Source organism: Mastigoproctus giganteus, chromosome 3 (genome assembly GCF_048544385.1).
Source record: "Mastigoproctus giganteus isolate SK-2022 chromosome 3, ASM4854438v1, whole genome shotgun sequence".
Lineage (NCBI taxonomy): Eukaryota > Metazoa > Arthropoda > Arachnida > Uropygi > Thelyphonidae > Mastigoproctus > Mastigoproctus giganteus.
Genome location: NC_143577.1, coordinates 172176599 through 172199305, shown reverse-complemented (window position 1 = coordinate 172199305; position 22707 = coordinate 172176599). Strand labels below are relative to the sequence as shown.

The window sequence follows — 22707 nt, the reverse complement described above, 5'->3', positions numbered from 1 at the left end:
ACCTTAGCCCGGATGAGGTAGTGATCAGATCCGCAATCAGGTCCCCTCATGGCACGAACGTCCATGAGTGATGAGCGAAATCTGGCATTGATCAAAATGTAGTCCAGGATTGCTGAGTCCTTGCCAGATGGATTTCGCCATGTAAGTTGATGTTTTTGAGGGTGCTGGAAATGGCTGTTTCCAATGATCAGGTTGTTAGATGCGGCAAAGGACAACAAACGTAAGCCGTTGTCATTGATCTTCCCATGGCCAAACTTGCCCATTGTTGTTTCCCAACCAGATCTGTCCACGCCAATATGGGCATTAAAGTCCCCTGCGAGGATGATCACTTCTGTCTGCGGAATTGAATCCAGCGTATGTTGGAGCTGGTTGTAGAAGTCATTCTTGGTCGGGTCCAGGCTAGTCTCAGTTGGCGCATAGGCGGAGATAATATGGGTCTTGATGGTGCCCTTGACAGTAAGGACTGCCAGGTGGTCCGATATTGGTTGGAAAGCGATCACACTACTGGTGGCCTGAGCATCGACCATAAAGCCCACTCCTGCTTCTCGTTTCTCACCACCAGAGTAGAATAGCATAACCGCTTCATTAGGTGCTGGTGGTTGGATGATCATCGTTCCAGACCCGGTGAGCCTTAATTCGGATAATGCCGCGATTGATATCTTGCACCTAAGTAGTTCTTGGGCAATGATTTCCTTTTGTCCAACGTGGTGCCCCGTTCTAACATTCCATTCGCCAATGTTAATTGTCCTTTTCGGCGTAGTAAGCTTATTGCTGTGGCCAGTGATCCACTTCACACCAGCACCCTGGGTCCCCAGTGCTGGCGCATCGGCTACCCCGGATGCGGTAACATTGTTATAACAGCTTGTTCTGTGGCCAGTGGTCCACTTCACACCAGTACCCTGGGTCCCCAGTGCTGGCGCATCGGCTACCCCGGATGCGGTAACATTGTTGTAAGAGCTTGTTCTGAATTTCATGCGGTTTCTTGCCTAGTTTCCCCGGTTTCCCGGTTCTGGTCATTTCGGCAGGATGACCACCCTCCTCCTTTCGCAGCCGGGCTTGGGACCGTCCATGGCGGAGTTATTCTACATTGATAACTCCGCCATGGACATTGATTCTACATTCATTCTACATTGATTTCAGTATTTGTAGAAGAATAAGAGAAATTTACTTAAAAATTATATGTAGATATACTTCTGTATGATATTCTCCAGAAATTAAAATGAATATAATATTAACACAAAATGATTACAGAAAAAAATATATATATAAAATAAATAAAAAATAAATTGAAAACAAATAAAAAATTGATTGGGCACAATTAAAAAAACAATTAAAAATTAATTAATTTTTTTAAAAGTTTAATGTAAATTTTGAAAAACGATTTTATTTTATTTCCTTTGTTTTTCAAAAATTCATTTTTAATTTTAAATTGTTTTTTGTGTTCAATTGATTTTTTAAATTGTTTTCAATTTATTATTTTATTTTTTAATAATCATTTTGTGTTAATGTTATATTCGTTTTAATTTCTGGAGAGTGTCAAACGGAAGTGTTCTACTTCTCATATTGAGGTAAATTTCTCTTATTCTTCTACAAATATTAGGTAATTATGGAAGAAAAATGGCTTAATCACCTGGCTGTGATGGACAGTGCACACACTACAAGTTTATCTTGGGATTGTCATGCTCACGTTCACAAACTGAGTGGGATTTTCAGATCCCCATATGTGACAGTTGTATCTATTAACTTTACCAGACAGGTAGAATTTTGCTTCATTATTGAAAATGGCATTTTTCAGAAAGTGCTCATCTTTGTCTATATCATTGAGAATATGAACAGTGGATTCCTCTTGTTTTGGTTTGTCATGAGGCTTAATTTCCTGGACGATTTGCACTTTGTAAGCATAGTTTCAATCTTTTGCAACCTACCCTAGTCCAGTGTTGCTCACAATATTTGAAGCTGCCGGCTTGCCCTATGGATATATTTTGTACGACCTTGGGTAAATGCTTTCTGAATTTTGTAACGTCATTTGCATATACACTAGGTCTACCTGCTCCTTTCTGGTTTAACACACTGTGCCAGTTTCTTGAAACTGTTTCAGCTGTCACCTCTTTGATTGTTCCATTGGTGGATCTGTCTGGAATTCCTGTTGAAAACATCTCTGTAGAATCATTTGTTATCTCACAGCCACAATATGCACATTTCTTTCTTCTGCACATCACCATTTGCAATCCTTTCTGGAATAATGGCTGCCAACTGCATGAGCAAAACTCATTTAGTTGCTTTGATAATTGCATCAAACCATCCTAAGATACCTATTACAAAATATGAATCGAGCTAATGATTTTAATCATAATCAGTTGAATAATTTATAGACACCCTATATTTACACTATGCATACACAAAAAGAGTAGGTCTCTTTTGTATATGCATAGTTCAGGATAAAGATAATATACTCTATCTGTTTCTGATACAATGTGGGACATAGATCTTTATACCTTCAACTTACATAGAACTGTACTCAAATCAAGCTTAGAACTATTGAACACTTGGTATAATCCTGCTGGGGGAGTGTGTGTGTGTGTGTGTGTGTGTGTGTGTGTGTGTGTGTGTGTGTGTGTGTGTGTGTGTGTGTGTGTGTGTGTTGATATGCCTCTCTCTGTTCAACATTTTACCCTCAAGATGGTGCTAAGTGCTTTCGGTTCATCCCTCTAATAGTTCTTCCTTGAATTCATTCAAACTGCCCACTATCAAGTTTGTTGTAACAATCAATAATTTCTGCACATCTATCCTAAAATCACCCTTCCTCAATTTGAATTTATGCCACCTTGTGTGTAATTCGAGCAAGAGGAAGGATACCATCAGCATTAAGCTTACTCAATCCATTCAAAGCCTTAAACATTTCAGTCAGATCTACTTGCAGGTGCTTAGTATCCAGACAATGCAATTTACAGAACTGAAGCCTTTCCTGGTAAGAGCACACTTTTGTTTTCTTCACTAATCTAGTTATTCTTCTCTGCACCTTCCAACAGATCCATATATTTCCTAAAATGAGTCTTCCAGACCACCTGCAAGCAATACTCAAGATGTGGCCAAACCATTGCCTTATCCCTACTGGCAAAATTCTTGTCATAACAAAATACCATGATTTGTTCTAGCAGTCTGTCTGCACTGCTCAGAGAACCTCATGTCTGACTGCACAATTACTTCCAGATCTTTTTCATTCTCTGCTACCCTCAGTCTGGCGTCACAAAAGTTGTATATTATTTTGGGATTAGTGCTACTCATATGCAGTAGCTAATATTTGTCAATGTTAAACTTCAGTTGCCACTTCTCAGCCCATATGCCTAATTTTTCTAGATGTTGTTTTAGTAGCATTTCTTAATTACTGTTATTAACCACCCTGTCAACCTTCATATCATCTTCTGCAAACTTAGACATTAAGCTGTATATGCCTTCATCAGTATATAAAAAACAGCAATGGGTCCAACATTAAATCCTGTGTAACTCTCATAATAACAGTAGTTCAAGAATAGAGAAGAGCAATGTCCATTGATAACCACTGTTTGTCTTCTCCTACTCAACCATCCCTTTATCCATAACAGTAACTGGCCCCTAATGCCACATTTTACAACAGTCTCTTATGTGGAACAGTCAGAATCTTGTTTGAAATCTTATATGATATCAAAATTATTTTTTACATCTAGTTCATTTGTTGCTAATCCTTTGTTTATTCCCTTTTCAAACTTGAATTTGATCTGATTTTGTTAGAGCCCAAACCACATTGGGATCAGGAGAAAGATCTAGCTGATAATGGTGCAAAATCAGCAGTCCCTTGAATAACTGTTGCCTGTCAGTCTTTTATATCAATTATAGCAAATGATACATAACAAACTATACTCCCAGTGGCAAGATTCTTGGCACAAATGGGCTGCAAATAAAGTATAGCAGATTAAGCCTGTAATCAAGCAGTAGCATTGATTACAGGCTACTTTTACAGGGTGGCCCAAAGAGAGGAAATTATTTTTGCTCAGCTCCACATAGCTCACAGTTATCTGACACACTCTCTTCTTCTGAAGGTAGATTACCACCTATATGTGAGAACTGTGAAAGTATTTTAACCATTATTCATATTTTTATGGAATGTCCCATTTTTACCATTGCTTGATGTTATGTTTTACAGATTTTATTAATCTGGCTGAACCATTTACATTCAGCCAGATTTTAGAAGACAGAAACAACGTGTCCGACATTTTTAACTTTTTACAGTCCATTAATTTTTACACACATATATGAATTTATCCTTTTATATTTTTGATATATTTGTTCACTTCTTTTGATGTAGTAACCTGTTTAGAAGTTACCAGATATATTTTTTGCTGTTTTTCTTTACCTTGATTTTGTGCATTGTGGCCTTAGCTGCCACCAAACTTTACAACACTCTGTCTCATAGACATTCTGTTTCTGCTGCATGCCTTTTCTATAGATACTTCTTCCACAGGCACTGTTCTTTTGAGTTGGCTTTTGTAATTCCCCCTCTCTATTCCAAACTAGTGTGAACATGCACCACAACCAGCATAAATTCATCAGAACGAACTTTTCTTCTTCCTCATTTATCCCTTCATCTTTCTGGAACAACCTCCCTTTACGTGTATTTCCTGAAAATTACAATCTACAGAAATTCAAGTGTAATGTCAACAAGTATCCTTCTATCTTCCCAGCCTTCAACACACACACACACACACACACACACACACACACACACACACACACACACACACACACACACACACACACACACACACACACACACACACTAATAACACCAGAGGTTCTAATACTTTTTATGTTAGAGGTTTTCATAAAAATAATATGAAATAAAATAAAAGTTATTACATAAGTTAAACAGATAAGAAAAGTTAAGCTACTGTTAGAACTTAAAAAATACAAAATGAAATTATCTTATAAGAATTAACTTCAAAATTCTAGAAATTAAATTTACAGTATTATAGAAATTAAACAATTTAAGCAGATACTTATGTCTTACCCAAGCCTGTCACATTATGAACACTATACAACTGTTAACGCTCTCTGATATATGAAAAACTGCAATTTCTTGTTTAGGAAAAATATTTATAGCATTTTGAGGTAAACTCTGATTTGTTTTGGTAACAGTACAGTCTTATTGGTGTCACAATTTAAAAAAAAAAAACATAAAAATTCATAATCACAGTTTCTTGTTGGTTCTAGCTTTTTTTTTTTTTTTTTAATAGACTCCATTAATTCAGTAATTCTAATATCACATGGGATCCAAACATTAAAAAACTGCCAGAAGTCATTAGTGCAGAGCAGTAGAAGTGATCAGGAGGCATTTTTTTCCTTATGCACATTATCATGCAATGCACTTATGTCACTTGTTTCAGACTTGATCAGCAGGTTTTGTGTTCTGTAAAGTGCATGTAGCACAAAGTCATCACAAAAGGAGCTACTTTTACATAAGTCTGTTGATTTGATTTTTAGTACTGTTGCTACATCTTGAAAGACTAATCAAAAATTTTTAACAAAAAAAATTTGAATTATAGTACAATTTTTTTTATAACTGTTATAAATATATTTTGTGTTTTTACAATGCCTATAATGATATTTCTAAAAAAAACAACTAATGGTAAATATTCATACTGTAATCATTTTGGCAGTTATTTGTTAGATTTTTATTAAAAAATTATTATTGGGTTGTTCACAAATTATGTAGTATGATTTTTAACTTTTTTTTTTTTACCACCTTCCTTATATTAATAATGAAATACACTCAGTTCTGCTATAACGCAGTACATGTGTCCCTAAAAATCTTCGCATTATGGTATTTCGTGCATTAAAAACAACAGGGCTTATGGGAAAAATAGGGATAGTGGCAGAGCACTCAAAAAAAAAAAAAAAAAAAAACAACAGTCTGTTAAGTAAAACACTAAAAAAGTTAGAAATCCAATAAAATTGCTAACACAGGTTTAAACATCTTAAATTTCTAATAAATAAATACATATCACAGTAAATATAGCACTTTACCTTGACAAGATAGGAAGTTTGTTGCTTGATTAATATTTCTGTTAACTGACATTTTCTTTCTTTTTTTTTTTTTTTTTTTTTTGGATTGTAAAATTTAAAACAGTAAAAAAGATAAGCAATCAATAACAGCGAACACAGGACGCACAAATTGCACAAGTGAAATACAGAGTAACAAGTTTACAAAGCTTAAAAAATAGGAATGAAGAGAAGATTCTGAAAATTTATTTATGTTTTTATACGATTGAAGATTTCATGGAAGGGGAAACACATTTCACCTTAAAAACATAAAAACCCACAGAATTCCAGCTATTCGTATTATTGCAAATGGAATAGGTTCGAGTTTAGTACCTATTTATAATTAAGTGCACTAACTGAAAAGCCCAATAAACTGGGAACTGCAAATTGTTTTTATTGTTTTATGGTAGTAACCTCCAGAAATGTGCTCCTCTGCTCACGCTATCATGCCTCATGAAATTTCTGTTCAACCAGAAAATTGTGAGCTCCTGAAAACATGAGTCAGCCTACAATATCGTGTGTTATCTTTATGAATACAGCGAGTGACAACAGTGTGTCTCCCACCAACACAACTGGTGCCTCCGTAGCCAGGTGGGAAGGAGCAGCAGTGCGTAGCACACACTTCTTGATTAGACCGGGGTTTGAGCCCGTCACCACCAAATACGAAGGAAGCTGAAAGGTCAGGGAATGATCACCGCATATCCCGGAGCAATATGGCCTTAGTTGCTAATGCTCCTAAAAAAAAACCCAAAATAACAACCAACACAACTACAGTAAATGGGGAATACAGCTCTCACACATTTGATGTTTGACATTTTTTAAGCTTTGTAAACTTGTATGTATTGCTGTGCAAGTTGCTACATTCAGCTTGGTGCCTTTTTTTTTTTTTTTTTTTTTTTGCATTCACTTAGTTTTACTCACAGATGAAATTGAGCATGAGCAGATGCAAAAATTGCATTATATTTGCATTGTTCCCAAATATATATGAGTCGCGTTGGAGCAAATTTACATTGTGAAAATGTGCATTACTGCAGAACTGACTGTACTCCAATTCAAGTCACTATTTATTTATAATCAAGTAATGTGATGAAAAACACATTACCTGACCTTCTCTCTTTTTTTATTAAGTTGGGTATAGCTCCTACAGTTATGAATTCAATATTTCATTTTTATAAAGCTTATAGCATTACTAACCATTCAGAAAAAAATCAGCAAGAAATATGTACTTCCGGCTTACAGCTTTCCTTCTAAGGTGCCTGCATAAAACAACATTTAAGTTTTAAATTTTTTTTAAATAACCAATGGCAACATTCACTAGTTTTATTTTTAGATTCCATATAGTATTGTTGGCCAATAAAGAAAAAAAAATTTTACTAAGCAATATTCCACAACTGATACTCTAGATTCTGGCTTGTCACAGCCTGACATGACCACTTCATAATTTTTTACACGGAATCTGAGGGTTAATGTTTCTCTATAGATGTGCCACATAGATGAATTTTAATTATAACTACCTATAGGTAACTTTTATGCAGTTATATACAGTCAGTCCTCGTATAGCACGATAGCTGTGTTCCTAGAAACCTTCGTGCAATGCAATGCAAAATCGTACAATATAAACAACAGGCTCTATGGGAAAACTAGGGTTAGGTGCCGACCACCCAAGATTGAACACACATTTCTAACCAAAACTTTACCAAACACAATAAATAATCATAATAAAATACGTAAGTATTTTATTACGACTATTACGTAGTAAAATATTGCTACTGCTTTTGCTTCTATCGTAAGCAAACTTGTTTTTTGTTTGATTTTCTATCCAAACAGATGACAGCCGATCCATCTCTTCCAATTCTTTGTGTCTTAATCTAATGGATTTTAATTACACTTTGAGTTGTTCCTGCTATGAAAGTTGTTTTTATTTTCTCTGCATTCTTTGTAATTCTTGGCGTTGCCTCATTTAGGTCTGTAGCACATGCAATATCACATGGTCTTTCATTTTGCTTAAGGCGTTTCACAATTTCATATTTTTTCTCTATCCCAGAGGCGGTCTGGCCATAATCACACCGGCCTCCGGCCTACTGGGGTGCCATAAACCATAGTATGAGGCCACCATAAATTTTCCCGGGTAAGAATTTTTGACCCAGTCCACCTCTGTTTATCAATATTGCTTTTCTTTTTCTCTCTGAATCTGCAGTGTCTTCACCAGAACGCTTCCTTTTTACACCTTTTAAGTATTTTACTCATTTTTAGGGAATAAAGTACAATTACAAAACGAGGAGGCATGCTTGATACACATAAACAAAGCTGGGGGCATGTAGCAACTGAATAAACAACACCGTAAAGGCAGAGATACACTATTAACACCTCACATTTCTAGGGGTTACTACCATAAAACAGTAAAAATCCAGTTGCGTTTCTGCTAGTGGAATCTGTTATAAACTGGTAGTAAACTCAATCTAATTGCATTTGCGATTATACCGATAGCTGGAATTGTGTTGGTTTTTACGTTATTATGGTGAAATGTGTTTCCCCTTCACTGATCAAAAAAAAAACATTAATACATTTTCAGAATCTCCTCTTCATTCCTATCGTGTTGCGCTCGGTTGGGGTGATTCTGCGTTCGACTGCCATTTCTTGTAAACACAAACACGAATCGTGCATAAGCGAATTCGGTTCGTATTATGTAAGATATCGTTCCCCTATTTATAAATCGTGTATGATCGAATTCGTGTAGTGTAAACACGTGTTATACGAGGACTGACTGTACTAAATATCTGCAGGTGTGTCCATGATTTTTCATTCTCTAAAACAAATTAGTTTTATATCAACTGTCTTTTATGATTCTTAATTTACTCTTTAGTTATAACAAACGGCAGCTAAGTAGGATATACCCTAAGGGAACAAGAGTAGACTCTAGTAATTACATGCCTCAGGTAAGTCATAATTATCTTTCATAATTAGCAATTAGCAATCAATTTCTTTATGCTATACACTGTGATTCTTAATACATTCTTTCGGGAGGGGTGCCTCCAAACCTGTACACAGAACTCTAGGTGTGGCCTGACCATTGCCTTGTATAATGGGATAATCACCTCCCTGTCCCTGCTAGCAAAATCCCTATATATCATTGACAAGACTCCATGACCTGCTCTGGCAGCCTGTCTGCACTACATAGCACTCTTCATATTTGACTGCACAATTACTCCCAGATTTTTTTCACTTTTCACTTCCATGAGTGACACAGTTGGTACATTTCTCTTGAGTTATTGTTACCCATATGCAGTACTTTGCATTTGTCAATGTTAAATTTCAGTTGCCACTTTTCAGCCCCTTTGCCCAACTTGTTTAGATCCAGTTGGAGTAGAATACTGTCATTAACAACCCTGTCAACCTTTGTATCATCTGCAAACTTGGACATTAATCCTGATATTTGCATTAGCATTAGTAGAGGCATACGATGCAAAAAAGCAAGCTTATGCAGCATTAGCCAAAAAAAAAAAATAAAATAAACCTCCCATTTCACTCCTCTATTCGTTCCAAATGCCTGTCTAGCTCAGCCTTAAATTTATTTAGGCTATCAACACCCACAACAAAAGATGGAAGTCTGTTCCACCAATCAACCACCCGCTGGCTAAAGGCAAATTTCTGCACATCTATTCTACAACTGTTTTTCATCAATTTGAATCTATGCCCCTTCAGGTTCTTAATCTGAGCAAGAGGAAGAATACTATCAGCATTCTTGCTCAACCCATTCAAGGCCTTATACACCTCAATCAGATCACCTATTCTCCAGGGGCTGCCATTTGCAGAAATTAAGCCTTTCTTGGTAAGAGCACCCCTTTGTTCCCCTCACCAATCTTGTTGCCCTTCTTTGTATTCGTTCTAGCAACTCTATATACTTCCTAAAGTGAGGCCACCAGACCTGTACACAGTAGTCTAGGTGTGACTTGACCATTGCCTTGTACAACGGGATAATCACCTCCCTCTCCTTGCTAGCAAAATTCCTATATATCATTGACAAGACTCCATGATCTGCCTGCTCAGTAAACTTCATATTTGACTGCACAATTACCTCCAGGTTTTTTTCACTTTCCACTTCCCTCAGTGTAGTACCACACAGTTGTTATGTTTCTCTTGGGTTATTGCTACCCATATGCAATACTTTGCATTTGTAAATGTTAAACTTCACTTGCCACTTCTCAGCCCATTTGCCCAACTTATCTGTATCCAGGTGGAGTAGTATACTGTCTTTACTGTCGTTAACAACCCTGCCAACCTTTGTACCATCTGCAAATTTGGACATTAATTCTGATATACCTTCATCAGTATCATTGATGAATACACAGAACAACAATGGGCCCAGCACTGAACCCTGGGGAACTCCACCAATAACATTTGTCCAAGAAGACAGGGTCAATTGATTACCACTTTCAGTCGTCTCCCACTCAACCATCCATTGTAGCAACTTACTCTTAATGCCATACCTCTCCAATTTGTACAGCAATCTTCCATGTTATTATTTTTTATTATTATTATCATTAGCCGTATGGTGCAAGGAAGCCTGAGGCTTTTGCTGCACCAGCCAAAAGAGAGAGAGAGAAGCAGAAGGGAATCATGAAGAAAGAGAAGAATGATGATATCCAGCTCAGGACCCTGGGTGTGCCAAGCCCATACTCACCAGATGTGAGCCCCTGGGTGCAACAGTATCAAAAGCTTTGCTGAAATCCAAGTATATGATATCAAAATTATTTTTGATATTCATTTCCTTTGTGACCATATCATAGTTCCAATGAAATTGGTCAGAAAAGACCTCCCTTTTCTGAATGAATATCAAAATTATTTTTGATATTCATTTCCTTTGTGACCATATCATAGTATCCAATGAAATTGGTCAGAAAAGACCTCCCTTTAACAAACCTATGCTTAACTATTATTGCAGTCTTGTCTAGATGATCCTGTAATGCTTCTTTAACCAGTGACTCCATTATTTTCCCAGGAACACAAGTTAAATTAACAGGTCTATAGTTACTTGTCTCATCTTTTGAACCCCTCTTTGTGAATTGGTGATACATTTGCACACCTCCAGTCCATGGGGACCTCCTCTGAGTCCAAGGAAACTCTCTTAATTATGGCTAAGGGTTTGCTTACTTTCTTTGCTGCCTCCTTTAATATAACTGGATAGATCCCGTCCACCCCAAGTGCCTTCCTTATTTTTAACTTCAACAATTTCTCCCCCACTTTGCTCTCAGTTATTACAAAATCGCTTAGATCCCTGTTAGAATTTTATAAACAACTGGCGTTCCCCTCATTGAATAATTCCTTGTGTGTGAATGTAGATGCAAAATATTCATTCAGTTTATCAGCTACCTGAGCATGATCATGAATAGTCAACCCATCTATGTTAAGTGGTCCAATCTGATTCATCCTTTTCCTTGTAGGGTTTACATGGGGCTAGTAAATCAGAATGTCTTATAATGGGGGAATTTAACTTTCCAGATATAGACTGGAACTTATGGGTTGGTCACTCGCACACTAGTTAGATTTTTGTGGATTTACTGGTTGATTGTTTTCTGCAGCTACATGTTCGAGAGGCAACCAGAGAGGGTAATACTCTTGATCTAGTTATCAGCAGTGATCATTCGTGTATTAACAATTTGCAGATAAAGGAACCATTAGGTGGCAGTGATCACAGTGTACTGATGTGGGATTTACTAAAGATATAATTACCATCAGGGATAAAGAAAGGGGTTTTTGCTTCTGTAAAGGTGACTACAGTGGTCTCAGACAGTTTTTAAATTCTTTTTTTTTTTTTTTTTTTTTATGTGAACCCCAAACACGAGAGGTATTAGAACCTATAGTACTTAGTACTGTGCTTGGGTTGGAGGTTGAGAAGACGAAAGAAGATATTTGTTGACATTGGACTTGAACTTCCGTAGATTGTAATTTTCAGGAAATACGTATGAAGGAAGGTTGTTCCAGAAAACGGCAGTTGAATGAATAAATGAGGAAGTTGAAAAATTGGTTCTGTGGGTTTGAAGTTGGACAGTAAATGGATGTTGGCTGGTGGCGGCACGTGTTCAGACTGTTTTGAAAGGGAGAGCGGGAATTATAGAAGCCAATTCAGAAGAACAGTGCCCATGGAAGTATCTGTAGAAGAGGCATGCAGTACGTCTATGAGAAAGCAAGTGCAGAGACTCTGTTAGAGATGAATCATTAATTAACCTAACTGTCTTCTTCTGAATGGAATCAAGAAGCCTGAGAAAGGTTTTGGGGCACCATCCCAGATGTGGGAACAATATTCCATGGCAGGGCGGATTTGCGATTTATACAGAGTAAACAGCTGTTTGGAAGAAAAGTAATGCCGACAGTGAAAGAGAAAACCAAGTTTTTTAGATGCAGAGGAAGCACTATTTTTAAGGTGCTTGTGCCAAGAGAGATTAGAAGTCAGGGTAATCCCCAAAAAAGATATATCATTTTGCCTAGAAATCGGAGTGTCACTAAAGATAAGCATAGGAGCAGAAGAATCCTTTTTGCGAGATATAAGACAAGACTGAGTTTTAGAAGGGTTGAAATCAACTAAGTTGTCTTTGCCCCACTGCAGAATTACCTGAAGATCGGCATTTAAGGAATTGGTAGCAGATTTTTGAGAAGTTGAAACTGATTGAGCAAGACAAGGTTTCTCAAAATGGAAAGTGGAATGCAATGTGCTATCATCGACAAAACTATGGATAGGATTTCCAGTCAATGGAAGAAGGTGATTAATGTACAAGAGGAAAAGAGTGGGGGAAAGAACTGAACCTTGGGGGACACCGGCATTAGTGGAGAAGTTAGAAGACAGAGAGCCGTCTACCATCACCCTCAGTGAGCTATCAGTGAGAAAACTGGATAACCAATTACTAAAAACAGTTGGCAAACCATAAGACGGAAGCCTGTTTAGAAGACCTTTATGCCAAACACGATCAAAAGCCGTTGAGATGTAAAGAGCAACTACTTGTGTTTCACCGAACCTTTCCACTGAATTAGTCCATAAATGGATAACATAAGCCAGAATATCACCAGTGGATCGACACTGACGGAATCCATACTGGCGATCTTTGATCAGATGGAAGGTTTCTGGGTAGTTTAAGAGTTGGCGGTTAATTGATTTCTCCATTACTTTAGAAAGAGTAGAAGTAATTGCAATGGGACGATAATTGGATGGGAGGGATTTGTCACCCTTTTTAGGAACTGGCTGGATATGAGCAAATTTCCAAGCGGAAGGAAAAACACCTTTGGAATAAGAAAGTGAAAAAAGGTGGCAAAGAATAGGGGTAAGTTCAGGAGCACAGGTTTTGAGAACAAGTGGAGAAATACCATCAGGACCTGGAGCTTTCTTAGCATCAAGATTCATCGAAATCCTTCTGATATCCTTTTGACGAAAGACCACAGGAGGCATTGAATGGAGCGTGTTGGGAATGGTGGGAGGTGTTTTACCAAGATCATTAATACATGAGCTGGAACAAAAATGGGATGCTAGCAGGTCAGCTTTATCCTTGGCTGAAGTGACAATGGAACCATTTGGTTTGGACAGAGGTGAGAGCGGAGTTGGGCAATCGTTGCGGCCAATAGCTTTGGCAAGAGACCAGAATGCTCGGCTATCATTAGGGCAAGAAGCAAGTTTTCTACTCTTAGCCTGTTGAAACTCTAGTTTGGACTGATTAATAACTGCTTTACAATTGTTGCGAGCTTTGGTGTAGGCAGAAAATGAAACTGAAGAATGAGAAACAAGCCAATTACGATATGCAACATTCTTCTCTTGAACAGCCTTAGCACATTTATTGGAAAACCAAGGTTTAGATAAAGGACGAGATTTTAAAGTGGAGTGTGGGATAAAGGATTCCATTCCTGCAAGAATAATTTCACTGACACGATCTGAGTAAACATTGACATCTGAAGTTTTGAAACAGTAATCTGACCAAGGAAAAGAAGAAAAGAAGTCTCGCTGGTCATCCCATTTTGCATTCTTGTAATGCCAAACAACACGAGGTTTGGAATAGCCATGAGATAAAGGTTCCATTGGAGAAGAGACAATCACCAAGTTGAGATCTGAAGTGCCTAAAGGACCTCTCACTTTGACCGTACTTAGAAGGGTTGTTTGTGAGAAAAAGATCAAGTGTATTGGCTGTATGATTAGGATACTCCGGTATTCTTGTAGGTAAATGAACAATCTGTGCTAGGTCATTAGTAATTGCAAAAGCTTCAGCATCTCGACCTGCAGGGTCGGTGTGACTAGGAAACGGAAGCTAGCTGGAGTTGTGAACATTAAAATCACCAAGGATAATTACCTCACTGTTAGGAAAGTTGGTCTGGAGAAAGTCAAGTTACAAAGAGAGGAAGTCAAAGAGCTCCAAGTGATTAGTGGAGTTTGGAGAATGGTAGAGACAACAGATGAATTTGACACAATGAGGTACAGAGATTTTAAGCCAGAGAAGATCAAAGAGAGGAGATTCCAAATTGCCAAGTCTCTGACAGGGAATACCAGAACGGACATATGCACAAGTACCACCTTTGAGGCGAAAGGAATCATACAGCGAATAATTTGGGCATCTGAGATGAGCAGTAGTTGAATCAACCGATAACTGAGATTCTGTCAGAAAAAGTACATGGGGGTTTGGCAGACTGCAAGTGGAAATGGACATCGTTGAGGTTAGAATTGAGATCATGTATATTTGTGAAATGAATTAGGAAGTGCTTGGAAGGTTTAGATCTTTTCGCAGATAAGTTGGCTCTATTAGTTTGACAATTGATGGTGTATTCAATAGTAAGAAAAATTGGGAGGGGGGACATGCTGTATAAAGTAATGAAATTTTTGGATATGGCGTACACATGGGAAGAATATACCCAGATCCTTGACATAACGTAGCCTCGACAATGCTCCCTGCATACACACTACTCGGACTCGCTCCAGTCACCATTTGGCAGAGTATAGGTACCAAGATTATACACTAGCTGATCTGGAAGCCTCCTAGAGAGTTACCAATAGGTTCGGTCCGGTGTACAAACTAGCGGCCGGCCTGCAAACACCATTTTAGAGCTATATCCTCGAAATGTAAGGAATATTGGATCTCGCCACATTATAACCTCAAAAGTCATCAATCATACTGCATGATAGAAGAGATTGGGACGAGTTGACCGGAACTTAGCTCTAGAGACTAAACATGGGTTCCACCACTTCAAGCCTCCAATAAGCAAAGTGGTAGTATTTCACTGGTTGATGAGAGTCATCAACCAGTGAAATACTACTTCACCTGGTAACATAGAGGGGCGGCGTTCCTCCATGTGGTGGGGGCGCCACACCTCGACCCCTGCTTAAGTTGGTTCACACCTGGGTGGTCACCCACCATGTACTTTTATGGAGGTTATACCCAGGATTACTAACAGTCCCACCATCGTGAAGGTGCAAGCAGAGGATTTGGCTGTCACAGACTGTCCGGACTTCTCCGAAATTTGGTCCACTTGATTTGAGTGGCACTCGAATATCAGTTCCATCAGGGTTTTAGACTCACAGGTAGCAAGTACAGCTTGTCTGGCATATCTGAGAGAATGTCTGTGACAACCTCAAGGACCAACTGATGATGTTACCAACAGCAAGCTCTAAGTGGGAAGCATTCAAGGAATTAATAGTGGAAGCTAATAAATGTTTCATACCTATTAAGAAATATTGTTCAAGGTTTAGGCTTAAATGGTTGTCAAATGAACTAATGAGACTCGTGGCAGAGAAGAAAAATGCATGGGATGCATATAAATTATCAGGCGACACAGAAGCCTATGATATATATAAGGTAGTCTGTAATCAAGTCACAAAGGAGGTTAGGGAGGCGAAGCAGATTACGAGAAATTTTTGGCAAAGGATGCTAAGAAAAACAGCAAGGATTTTACTTATATAAACTCTAAAAGGAAGGGGATGAATCTGATTGGTCCACTTGATATCGATGGTTCTACTGTTGAGGATCCTACACAGATAGCAAACAAACTGAATGAATATTTTCCATCTACATTTACACATGAGGAGTTATTAAGGTTTGAAAATGCCACAAGAATATCAGATTGTAACGGGGTGCTTAATGATTTTGTAATAACTGAGAACAAAGTGGAGGAGAAATTGTTCAAGTTAAACATAAGAAAGGCACCCGGGGTGGATGGGATCTATCCAGTTATATTAAAGGCGGCGGCAAAGGAAGTAAGCAAACCCGTAGCCATAATTATGAGAGCATCCTTGGACTCAGGGGAGGTCCCCACGGACTAGAGATGTGCAAATATGTCCCGAATTCACAAAGGGAAATCGAAGGGTGACATGAGTAATTACAGACCAGTTAGTTTAACTTCTGCTCCGGGTAAAATAATGGAGTCACTGGTTAAAGATGCATTGCAGGATCATCTAGACAAGACTGCAGCAATAATTCAGATACAGCATGGGTTTGTTAAGGGAAAGTCTTGTCTGACAAATTTGATTGGTTATTATGATGTGGTTACAAATGAACTGGATGCAAAAAAAATAATTTTGATATCCTATACTTGGATTTCAGGAAAGCTTTTGATACTGTTGCGCATGGAAGACTACTGTACAAATTGGAGTAGAATGGTATTAAAGGCAAGTTGCTACAATGGATAAAAGGATGGTTGAGTGGGAGAAGACAGAGGGTGGTAAACAATGGGTGCTGCTCTTCGTGGACTAATGTTAGCATTAGCATTAGTAGGGGCATATGATGCACGAAAGCAAGCTTATGCAGCATCAGCCAAAAAAAAAAAAAAACAAAAAAAAACCGCTCCCACTTCATCCCTCCATTCGTTCCAAATACCTGTCCAGCTCAGCCTTAAATTTATATTGGCTATCAACTTCCAAGTAGTACAGTGGCATCATTACCGTCCTTCCGACACCGGGTGAAAACTGCCCGGGTTTGATGGAATTCAAACTCGGATTTTTCATACAGCAAAACAGGAAAATCAACCGGAGAACGCACACAATTCACGAACACAATACACTCAGATAGTTGAACTAGTATTCAGAGTGATTCTAGTGTGACCTTTAGCATTAGTAGAGGCATATGATGCAAAAAGCAAGCTTATGCGGCATCGACCAAAAAAAAAAAAAAAAACTTTCCACTTCACCCCTCCGTTCGTTCAAAATACCTCTCTAGCTGAGCCTTAAATTTATTTAGGCTACCAACTTCCACAACAAGGGATGGAAGTCTCTTCCACCAACCAACCACCCACCCACTGGCTGAAGGCAAATTTCCGCACATCTATCCTACATCTGTCTTTCCTCAATTTGAATTTATGCCCTCTCAGGTGATTATTCTGAGCAAGAGGAAGAATCCAATTGGCATTGAGCATGCTCAAACCATTCAAGGCTATGCACCTATATCAGATCACCTCGCCAGTGCCTAGTCTCCAGACACTGTAATTTGCAAAACTTAAGCCTATCTTCATAAGAGCAACTCTTTGTTCCATTCACTAATCTTGTTGCCCTTCTCTGTACTCGTTCCAGCATCTCTACATCCTTCTTAAAATGAGGCCTCCAGACCTGTATACAGTACTCTAGGTGTGGCCTGACCATTGCCTTATACAAGGGAATAATCACCTCCTTATCCCTGCTAGAAAAATTCCTCTATATGTCATCGACAATACACCATGAGGTACTCTTGCAGCCCGTCTGCTCTGCTTAGAAAACTTCATATCTGCCTGCACAACCACCCCCAGGTCCCTTTCATTCTCTACCACTGTCAGTGTAGTACCACAGAGTTGATATGTTGCTCTGGGGTTGCTGTTTCCCATACATAGTACTTTACATTTGTCAATGTTAAACTTCATTTGCCACCTCTCAGCCCATTTGCTCAACCTTTCCAGATCCTGTTGCAGCAGCATAGTGTCAGTAGTGTCCTTAACAACCCTGCCAGCCTTTGTATCGTCTGCAAACTTGGACATTAAGCTAGATGTACCATCATCAATATTATTTATAAATACAGAAAACAATAATGGACCCAACACCGAACTCTGAGGGACTCCGCTAATAACATTAGTCCAAGATGAGTAGTGTCCATTGATTACCACTCTCTGGCCTCTCCCTCTCAACCATCCCTTTATCCATAGCAGTATTTGCCTCCAATGCCACACTGCTCCAATTTGGTGCAGCAGTCTTTCGTGTGCAACAGTATCAAAAGCGTTTCTAAGATCCAAGTATATAATATCAAAGTTATTCCCTGCATCCTGTTCTTTTGTGACTTCATCATAGTATCCAATCAAATTGATTAGGCAAGACTTCTTCCCCTTAACAAAACCATGCTGTGTCCGAGCTAAAACTTAAGTCTTGTCTAGATGATCCTGCAGTGCTTCTTTGAGCAGTGCCTCCATTAATTTTCCTGGAACAGAAGTTAAACTCACAGGTCTATAATTACCATAATTAATAATTATATAATTATTAATTATGGTAGTTAATAATTTTAATTGTGTCAGCCTTTGTTCCTCCTTTGTGAATTGGGGTCACATTTGCACATCTCCAGTCTATGGGTACCTTCCCTGAGTCCAAGGAAGCTCTCATAATTATGGCTAAGGGTTTGCTTACTTGCTTTGCTGCCTCCTTTAATATAACTGGATAGGGTCCATCCACCCCCAGCTGCCTTTCTTCTGTTTATCTTCAACTTAGCATCACTGGGATCTAACGCCCATACCCAGACCATACCACGGCTGCACACGCGGCGCACGGCGTGTGCAGCCGTGCGCCGCGACCTGTGGAATGCGGAAAGGGGGATCCTGCTATTTGAGGGGCCCAGCCTTAATACACCACTTTGGCCCCTGCTTCGACAAGATGGGTGGTCCCGGACCGGCCCGACTGGGATCAATCGGCAGGTGGTTTTTACTGCTAGGGTCAACTGCGTTCCAATAAGTCTCCCTCCCTTTGGTCCTGGGACAGGATAAAGACTTATTTGTAACGTGGGTATGGTGTTCTAAGCGAACTCGGCGTCCCATTCGTGTATGCAGTACCTGCTAGTTCACGAGTGGGCGTCCCCTCGTAGGGCTCCGTGGTGGGTGAGGTACTTAGGCATCAGACACTTTTCTTTTAGTCTCATGAGTAATTTAAATCTTTCTTCTGGGGCCCCAACAAGGCACCTACCTAATCGAGACGAAACCACAGAAAATACCTCTGCAAAAAGAGCCAGAACTGAGGATACATCCCCATCTGTGACACTCGGGAAAATGTCACCCTTTTTCATCCAGAAAGGATTAGAAGGGTTGACAGGATCTCCAAAATCTGTAAAAAGGCTATGTTCTGGAGACATTTTAGTCGAGGCTGCAAGCCAAAAACATGCACAGCAACTACTGAAAGCCACATCGTTAGGGGGACTACCCATCATCGTTACCCCCCATCAAACCTTGAATTTCTCATGCGGTGTCATATCAGAGTGGGATCTTCTTCATGTTTCTGAAGAAGAGATCTGCTCTGAACTTAAAGACCAAGGAGTGATGGCTGTGAAAAGAATATCGATGCGGAAGGATGGGAATCTCGTCCCTACCAGAGTTCTCATCGTGACGTTCAACACCCCACGGCCTCCAAGTTCTATAAAAGCAGGCTATTTAAACTGCCCAGTGAGGATTTATATCCCGAACCCACTGAGGTGTTTTAAATGCCAAAAGTGTGGCCACTCTCAAACAGCTTGTTGTGGTAACCCTGCCTGTGCTCGATGTGGTGCCAAAGACCACGAGAGCAAGAAATGTTTAGCTTCTAAGCCAAGTTGTACTAACTGCCAAGGAGAACACTCTGCATACTCTCGAGCATGCCAACGGTGGAAAAAGGAGAAGGAAATTCAAAAACTAAAAACAGAGCTAAACATCTCCTATCAGGAGGCCAGAAGACGCATCCAACCTATAAATAGCGCTAAGCCCTCATACCCCCAGAAAGCTTCTGGGAAAAGTACCATTGGTACTCAGACTGATATGAGTATTCCACCAAGAGAGTCATTTACCCCCATTGCGCGCTATTTATTAAGTTCCCAAAAGCCCACCCAAAAATCACAGTCAGCCGCCACTGCTATATCCGTACCTCCTAGTGCCCCACCACTTCCAAAACCGAGTACTAAAGAAACTCGGAAGAAAGGGGAACAGGCAACTACAATCCAAGAGACAATGGATGTCGAAGATAAGGAGGTACAGTACGAGTCTGTCCTGGAACTCTTTGCGAAAGAAGAAGAAGAAGAAGAAGAAATGGATACAGGCCAACGTCCAGTCTTTCCAAAGAGAGATAAACCCAGGACTGAGAAAATGAAGCCCTCAGCTCTTCGGAAGCCACCAGACGGTCCCAGTAAATCAAAATAATGGGTACATTTAAATTTCTCCAATGTAATTGCCGTGGATTTCGTAGAAATAGAGATGACATCAAGGCTTTCCTGAGTAAGCATGAACCAACTTGCTTTTGCTTACAGGAGACGTATTTAAAGGCAAATGAAGATCCTTATTTACGCAACTGCTCAGTTATTCGCAGAGACAGAGCTGGGGATGGACCTACCCACGGAAGAGTCGCTATCCTTGTGGGTAACCACAACCCCTTTCAAGCTCTGCTTCTTACCACTAATCTAGAGGCTGTAGCAGTTCATCTTACAGTAGGGTTCCTTTTAACTGTTTGCTCCATTTATTTGCCCCCTGGGAACGACACCGCCCAGGCAGACCTTGATGATCTCATTAAGCAACTGCCACCCCCTTTCCTATTATTAAGGGATCTCAATGGGCATAATCCGCTGTGGGGTAGTTCTGACATCAACAGAAGAGATTGGATTATCGAGCGATTGCTTAAAACAATGATCTGGCCCTTCTAAATGTGGGATCTAACACCTTTTTCCACACGGCTACCCGTACATTTACTGCCATTGATCTTTCCATCTGCTCCCCTTACCTTCTGCCTCTGAGTACATGGGAGGTTGAAGAAAACCTTTACGGTACTGATCACTTTCTTGTGTTAGCCACCATTTCAAATGGGAGACAATGTCACCAGTCGAGGATACCACGTTGGAAGATCGATCACGCCGACTGGAATGCCTTTCGTCATCTGGCAATGTTCAATACCACTATAGTCGGCCAGGAGCCAATTAATGAGGCAGTAAAACACATCACAGTAAGTATCGTCCAGGCAGCAGCAGTTGCAATTTCAAGGACATCGTCCCGCTTTCCACGTTTTCCAAAACCATGGTGGAATGGAGAATGCACAGCAGCTAGGAAGGCTCAAAACAAAGCATGGGGAATATTTCGTCGCTACCCCACCACAGATAATTTAATAGCCTTCAAACATTCATGTGCCAAAGCACGGTACATTAGACGTCAGAGCCAAAAGGAATCTTGGATCAAATTTTCGTCTTCCCTTACACGGACCGCCAATCCCAAAGCCATCTGGAACAAAGTTCTGAAAATGAAAGGCAAATACAACTCACACCCTTCATCGACCCTGGAACATAATGGATGTACAATTGCAGATTTAACTGCAATTGCAAATACTCTTGGCAAATACATTTGCTAAAGTGTCTTCAGAAACATTGTATCCCCCAGAGTTCCTCGCAGTCAAACAAAGATCAGAAAAACATCACCTGAAGCTGTCCTCTAACAATCGCAAGGAATACAATCAGCCCTTTACACAGTGGGAGCTGAAAGCAGCACTCTCGCTATCCAAGGCGAGTGCTGTTGGGCCAGACGACATCCATTATGAGATGATTAAACACCTTTCATCAGAATCCATGGATCGTTTGCTCCGTCTCTATAATAGAATTTATATTGAGGAGACATTTCCGGACTCATGGCATATGGCAACCATCCTTCCCTTTCCGAAACCAGGAAAGGATCCAAAAATACCAAAAAATTACTGTCCTATCGCTCTGACGAGCTGCTTGTGCAAGATCCTGGAAAGAAAGGTCAATGCTCGTCTTGTGTGGTATTTAGAAGCTAACGACCTCCTTTCCAGGATACAGTGTGGCTTCCGAAGGAACAGGTCAACACTTGACCATTTAATCCGCTTGGAAACATCTATACGTGATGCTTTCTTGAAACGTGAGCACCAGGTGTCAGTTTTCTTTGATATGGAAAAAGCGTACGACACAGCTTGGAGATATGGAATTTTAAAAGACATATATAACTTTGGTCTTAGAGGACACATTGCCCTCTTTATCAAAAACTTCCTTACAGACCGGTCTTTCCAAGTTCGTGTAGGATCCACCCTCTCCCGGCCATTCTGCCAAGAAGAGGGAGTTCCACAAGGATCAGTTTTAAGCATTACGCTTTTTGCAATCAAAGTTAACTCTATAACTGAACAACTTCCTCCAACCGTAAACAGTGCCCTTTTTGTAGATGAGTTTAGCATCTTTTTGCAGTCATGCAATATGAGGGTCATTGAAAGACCACGTCAACTCTTGGGCAGTGACTAATGGTTTTAGGTTCTCGCCACAGAAGACTGTCTGCGTACACTTTTGTCGCAAACGGAACCTTCACCCTGAACCAGAACTTAAACTCGGACAAAACATCATCCCAGTAGCACCCGAGACAAAATTCTTGGGGCTCATTTTCGACAAGAAGTTGACATTTTTACCCTATATTCGTCAACTGCGGACAAAGTGC

At 39.7% G+C, this 22707-nt stretch overlaps 1 protein-coding gene across 3 annotated transcripts in view; it reads left to right on the top strand.

The window, feature by feature from the left end:
- Positions 1 to 22707, top strand: part of LOC150088410 (1-phosphatidylinositol 4,5-bisphosphate phosphodiesterase classes I and II-like) — a 1046313-nt gene that overhangs the window by 517613 nt on the left and 505993 nt on the right. For all 3 annotated transcript variants that reach the window (XM_090369498.1, XM_090369497.1, XM_090369499.1), the window contains exon 17: positions 8939 to 9011. In XM_090369498.1, the coding sequence (XP_090225624.1) occupies positions 8939 to 9011 (73 nt within the window). The remainder of the gene's footprint in view (positions 1 to 8938; positions 9012 to 22707) is intronic.